The 5,951-nt window shown below is 40.2% G+C and overlaps 1 protein-coding gene across 1 annotated transcript; it reads left to right on the top strand.

Moving 5' to 3' along the window:
* Positions 1-1,701: 1,701 nt before the first annotated feature.
* On the top strand, positions 1,702-5,180 carry NEUROD6 (neuronal differentiation 6). Its single transcript, XM_026100744.2, has 2 exons — positions 1,702-1,868; positions 3,295-5,180. Exon 2 carries the CDS (start codon positions 3,316-3,318, stop codon positions 4,327-4,329), a length of 1,014 nt encoding a protein of 337 aa, XP_025956529.1. The 5' UTR covers positions 1,702-1,868; positions 3,295-3,315; the 3' UTR covers positions 4,330-5,180.
* The last annotated feature ends 771 nt before the right edge of the window (positions 5,181-5,951 follow it).

Below are 5,951 nucleotides of genomic sequence, written 5' to 3'. Positions count from 1 at the left end.
CATAAGGAATGAATGACCTGATATTTCTCACTTCTGTAGAAAATACAAAGTTTGGGGAAGGCTTTTTTTTTTCCTTTTCTTTTTAAGCAAGAGTACCTAAAATTCTTAAGCACATACACACACGTAATACACCCTCCACACACACATTTTGCTGCCGCCTCTTTTTTTAATCAAAAAATGCCCAAACAGATTTAAATGAAACTTTGTGAAAACAAAATAATTGGATCAGGGCTGAGAACATTAATGCCAAGCTTGGGCCCAATGTGAATTAAAGCAGATGAGTTATAAACCCTTCAAAAAACAGGATTTATAATGGAAACGCTGACACAGACTCATAACAATAGCAGCTCTGCCAGGGATTATTTTAATACTAAGAGCATACTCAGTCTCTCACTTTTTAGAATAGAGATTACTTAGTCCCTAAAAAGCAGTGATACACGATAATATAAAAGCAAACTTTAAAAAAACGCTTCTAAGACGACACATTCTCCCTGCAACTCTCTTGCTGGTGCTTAGACATGACACACCACTCCTGAAAACCCAAGGTGGGGTTTGCCATAAGCTCCATGGCAAGGCTTAGAGGAGAGGCTTTGTCAGCTCCATTTAACAGTTTCTTGTCTGTTGAGAGAGACAAAAGGGTTAAGGGAGAAAGAGCAGAGAGTAGGGGAGAGGCAGCTGACGGGAAGAGGGGACGCCCGGCACGGAAAAGGGCACGAAGAAAGGAGTGGGAAAAGAGGCAAGTGGCAAGAAAGGGTTTCGGAGGAGGAAGGATGCGTTCCCGAAGACCTCAGTTTTTAAGAGAGATTTAAGGGAAATGTTGGCAGAAAGGCCAGGCACACAGAGAAAAGGCTACGGGGGGGGGGGGGGGGTTGACTCCCCCGAGTTATGGCTGCAAAAGCGTTTCCCGGAGGGAGCAGGTGCCTCCGCGTGGCACCGCACCGGGTAGGAAGGGGCTGAGCAAACGCGGGTGAGTGCACGCGTCTGGGGCTGCACGGCACCCCGCTCCTTCCTGAAAAAAGGGTAACGTTCGTAAAATCTTCACATTGTACTTCCCGTTTTCCCCCAAACTCCTTTTTGGGGGGGAATGTCAAAAGACACCGAAGAAAACGATGAAGGGATTTCTTTGAACCTGCAGGAGATTCGCTCCTGTTACTGTGTGTTCAGGGGCAACACATTGCACTCTAAAAAACATAAATAAAACACCCCAAAATCACTCACAAAAGGCATCAAACAAGAACTACTTTCACGACTGTGCTGCATGTGACAGTACCAGCATCACTTCCCGATTGCTGCTTTCCCTTCCTCGCTTTTTTTTCTGGGTACCAGGTGCACAGCAGGGACTCTGAGCGATCCAAGGCTGCACTTTCCCTATAAACAATAACCATATTAACAACTACAGGGCAGTTGTACCTGTAGGCAGGGAGAGCACCAAGCGTTGGCATGTCTATGCATGCAGCAAGGCTGCTAAAAAGAAGCAGCTCCAGTAGAAATGCACCTCCTGTATGTGAAATGCTGGTGCAGATTTTTTTTCTTTCTTTCTTTCCTTTCCTTTTTTTTTTTCTTCTATTGGTCTAACCTTCTGTGTTGATACATGAATGCTGGTACCCACTTAGAGGGATGCCAGATGATCAGTGCAGAATGAAGGTCCCAGGAGAAAGGCTCACGTGGTTTTCTCTGCCCCGTGACGTCACTAGCAGATGGCATGGGTACCAGCTCTGGCAGTTGGCATCAATGTCACTTTTTAGAGATCAATGAGATAGTGCAGATACACACAGATCTAGACTCCAGGAGACGATGCGACATTCAGACTGAAAAGATTTGGAAGGCAAAAAATGAAAACTGATTGTTGAATGAAATAAAAAGCTAAGGTAATACAAATAAAGATATATTTCAGTTGGTGCTGGGTGTGCATGCAAGTGTTTAAAGATACAGTATCATTGTCTTGTATTTTATGTATGCTATTTACTGTCTACTAACTCCTCATAACATTTTATTCTTCTGATGCAATTGCATACTTTCATTGGTATTATGTAATATTGCAAGTGTGTAGACAATACTGAGAGAGTTAGTCTTTTATTGGGGTTATTGTTTAGTTTTGTTCTGTTAAAAAGTCCCTGCATTCATTTCTGTTTGTCTCTTTGAGGACTGTGGATCCAAGTATTTGCTGCTCCCAAACTGAAAACAAAAGCAAAATAATTTGAAAAGGAAATTATTTTCCCATTTCATTCTGGATTCTGCACACACGTGCACTATTGCAGGCAAAATCCACAGACCCTTCCTGTCAGATATTAGCTGGAGGGAGATGTCTGAACCTTGCAGAACATAAACACTGCTATAGTGTGTAGGGAATTTTCCCCCCCAATTCATGGGGGAGAAAAAAAAAGGAGGAAGAAGAAAAAGAAAAAGAAAAAGCAAATAAGTTAATTCTAACCAAAATATATTATACAATTTGGAATTTTTGCTGGGGGAAAAAATGAAAAGAGGTGGAGAGATTTTATTTCCTAACTCTAATCTGAATACGATTAGGATTAGACCTGTCCTGCTTTTTGTTTTAAAATCAAAGAAATAATGTGTGTGATATATATTTCCACATCGATCATTAGAAAAAAAAAATCTTACTTAATTTTTAATTATGTTATTAAATAAGTAATTGGGGGGTCTTTTTTTTTTTTCTCACCCACTAACTTACTGGAGTTTAAAATCTTGATTAACAAGAGAGCAAATGTGGATGGGAAAAAAAAACAACTTTGAAATATAAGTCAAAAAGTGATTTTAAAATATTTAACTATCAGTTAATAGAGATATGGCACTTTACAGTTTTAAGACTGCTCTCGCTCGTCTCATTTTTTCACCCAAGGGAATTTGGATTAATGAAATTTCTGTATTGCTTTATCATGTTTTGCATTTCTTTGAATTCCGTGATGGTGAGGGTTCGAAGGGCTTGTTTAAAAATCAGATAAATGGGCTGGGAGTTAATTGTACATTTTAAACATTGATTTACTCTCTACTTATCTGTAAGAAATGTGGCTTTTTTAAGTTTCAAATGTTTCAAGTGATTTTAAAATTCTGGGCAGCTTTTTTTTATTATTATTAAAATAAGCAAGCATGTAAAAAAGGCAATTGCAATTGACATTTTATGAGAGAAATGTAGATTGTGCATTTTTGTACACACATATATGCCCTCAAACACATAGAGCGTGCACATAGACAAATGAAAGGTGCATGAGGATGTGTGTATAAGTCTGTAAACTTTATAAATGGAAATATTTAAATATTGTGCTGGCATTCTTTCAGGTAACTTAAGATTATAGAACCATGTTAACACTACCATTTGATGAGTCTGTTGTAATGCCAGAATCCCAGATGTGCAGAAAGTTTTCCAGAGAAAGTGATGACCAAAAGCAAATGAAGAATCCAGAAAGCTTTTCAAAACAGATTGTACTCCGAGGCAAGAATATTAAAAGATCTCCTGGAGAAGACACGGAAAAAGAGGAGGAGGAGGAAGAGAGAGAAGAGGAGGATGAGAACGGTTTGCCGAGGAGAAGGGGCCTTCGGAAAAAAAAGACGAGCAAGATAAGAATGGAAAGGATCAAATTCAGGCGACAAGAAGCCAACGCTAGGGAGAGGAACCGGATGCACGGCCTTAACGATGCCCTGGACAATTTAAGGAAAGTGGTCCCTTGTTATTCTAAAACACAAAAACTGTCCAAAATAGAGACTCTAAGACTGGCCAAAAACTACATTTGGGCTCTTTCCGAAATCCTGCGAATTGGCAAGAGACCCGACCTGCTCACGTTCGTCCAAAACTTGTGCAAGGGTCTGTCCCAGCCGACTACAAACTTGGTGGCAGGATGCCTGCAGCTGAACGCCCGCAGCTTCCTGATGGGCCAGGCAGGCGACGGCGCCCACCATGCCAGGTCGCCCTACTCCACCTTCTACCCCCCCTACCACAGCCCCGAGCTCGGCACCCCCCCGGGGCACGGGACTCTCGACAACGCCAAGTCCATGAAACCCTACAATTACTGCAGCGCTTACGAGTCCTTCTATGAGAGCACTTCCCCCGAGTGCGCCAGCCCACAGTTTGAAGGTCCCTTAAGTCCTCCCCCAATTAACTATAATGGGATATTTTCCCTGAAGCAAGAAGAAAGCTTGGACTATGGCAAAAATTACAATTACGGCATGCATTACTGTGCAGTGCCACCCAGGGGTCCCCTTGGGCAGAGCTCGATGTTCAGGTTGCCTACAGAGAGCCACTTCCCTTACGACTTACATCTGCGCAGCCAGTCTCTCACCATGCAAGATGAATTAAATGCAGTTTTTCATAATTAATGAGGAAAATGAAAATAAACAGTGGTCATTCACCTCCCCATCTAATTAAGAGCAAGCAGATGCTTGGGCACTGCGTAATTGGCACAACTCTATTTAACGTGTTTACTAGTTTCTAAAGTGTGTTTCAACTATTGTGGGGATTTTCTATGTATTAATAAATCCTTTTTCTGATAAGTATTTTTCCTTTCATTTTTTTGTCTGTAAACACTGTGAGATTCTGTTTCTTTCCAGAGGCTATTCCCCCCCTCCTTTTTTTTTATTTTCCTATTTGCTTGATTTGTTGAGCAGTGTGTCTGAATATCACTGAAATAAAAGCATACACACTGTGTAAAGTCAATGTCTATTTTGATTGTACAGTAATTATACAAATGCATGTTATTGATATCAGATTAATAAAAATGATGTATTTATAATTGGTAGAAATTATATATTATGTATTTGAGGAGAACTGAATTAAAAAAGATATTCAGAACTTTAAAGAAATTATCTCAGAACTGAGATGGGCTTGCAATATGCAGAGGTGAGAGTGCAGCAATATTGAAAGCTATGCAAAAAAAAAAGAAAAAAGAACAGTTTTTTTGGCTGTTGTTTTTTGGGTAAGCTACAGAAAACCAGTGATCGCCACTGAGATTATTTAACCTGACCTTTAGTGTGTTGCTGGCAGGGGCCACATGCTAATATTTTAGAAGATGTTGTCAAAATTTTGCCTCAGTTATTCTGACCATATATAATCAGCACTTTTTTGTATTATTCTGACTTCAGATGTAAAGGTTTGTTATAACAATGTATAACTGTGGTTTCTCACTACGTATTTTAAATGCAATTAAACATAGATGTTTCCACTTTTAAAATACATCTATTAGCTGTGATACTGTATTTTGCCTGATACTTATTATTTCACAGTATACAGCTGCCTTTGGTCTTGCCTACACAGCATTCTTCCCTGCACTCCCAAAGCACTTGCACTTGGGGATGGAAATCATGACTTACCAGGGTGAACCTTGCACCATTTTCAGAAGCAGCTGTATGCTTGTTATGTGCTAAATGAAATACTGATTAGAGGAAGTAGGTAACTTTATACTCAACAAAATGCAAATGCTGAATTTCATAAGGGAAGGGCTCTGACTGAACACACAGGTCACTAATTGCCTTTAAACTCTAGTGTGTGGAGTGCTGCAGGAGTTAGGCAAGTGTCTCAGCTACAAAGAGAAGTACTCCCTGGTCACTGCTGAACTTAGTCTTTGCTAATAAACAACAGTACCAGTGAACTACAGATGTGCTTTCAAACCACACATGTTAAGCACATACAGAAAGCCTGCATGGACACTCATCTTAACAGAGTAGAGTTCAATTGAGCTTCAGTCTTTTTCTAGTTACTAACAGCTATTTCCACATAACTACACAAGTGACAAAAGGAATGAACAATTGGGTTGAAAATCAACAGACTTTAAATCTGTTAGCAAGCAAGACCTCTTAATTTGGAGAGATGAGTAACAGCTACCTGACAAGCATTCACCTCAAGGACCAAAATGCTACACCGTGAATGAGCCAGGAATCATTTTTTAAAACTACATTTAAAAATGCCAGACAGAAACCACAGGCTAAATCGCTGCCTGAGTCAC

The sequence above is a fragment of the Dromaius novaehollandiae genome, chromosome 2 (genome assembly GCF_036370855.1).
Source record: "Dromaius novaehollandiae isolate bDroNov1 chromosome 2, bDroNov1.hap1, whole genome shotgun sequence".
NCBI lineage: Eukaryota > Metazoa > Chordata > Aves > Casuariiformes > Dromaiidae > Dromaius > Dromaius novaehollandiae.
The sequence above is the reverse complement of the archived record's forward strand: the minus strand, read 5'-3'. Positions and strand labels throughout refer to the sequence as shown.

Excerpts from the sequence above, each read along its gene's own strand:
- NEUROD6 (XM_026100744.2), top strand. The coding sequence starts at position 3,316 with ATGTTAACACTACCATTTGATGAGTCTGTTGTAATGCCAGAATCCCAG.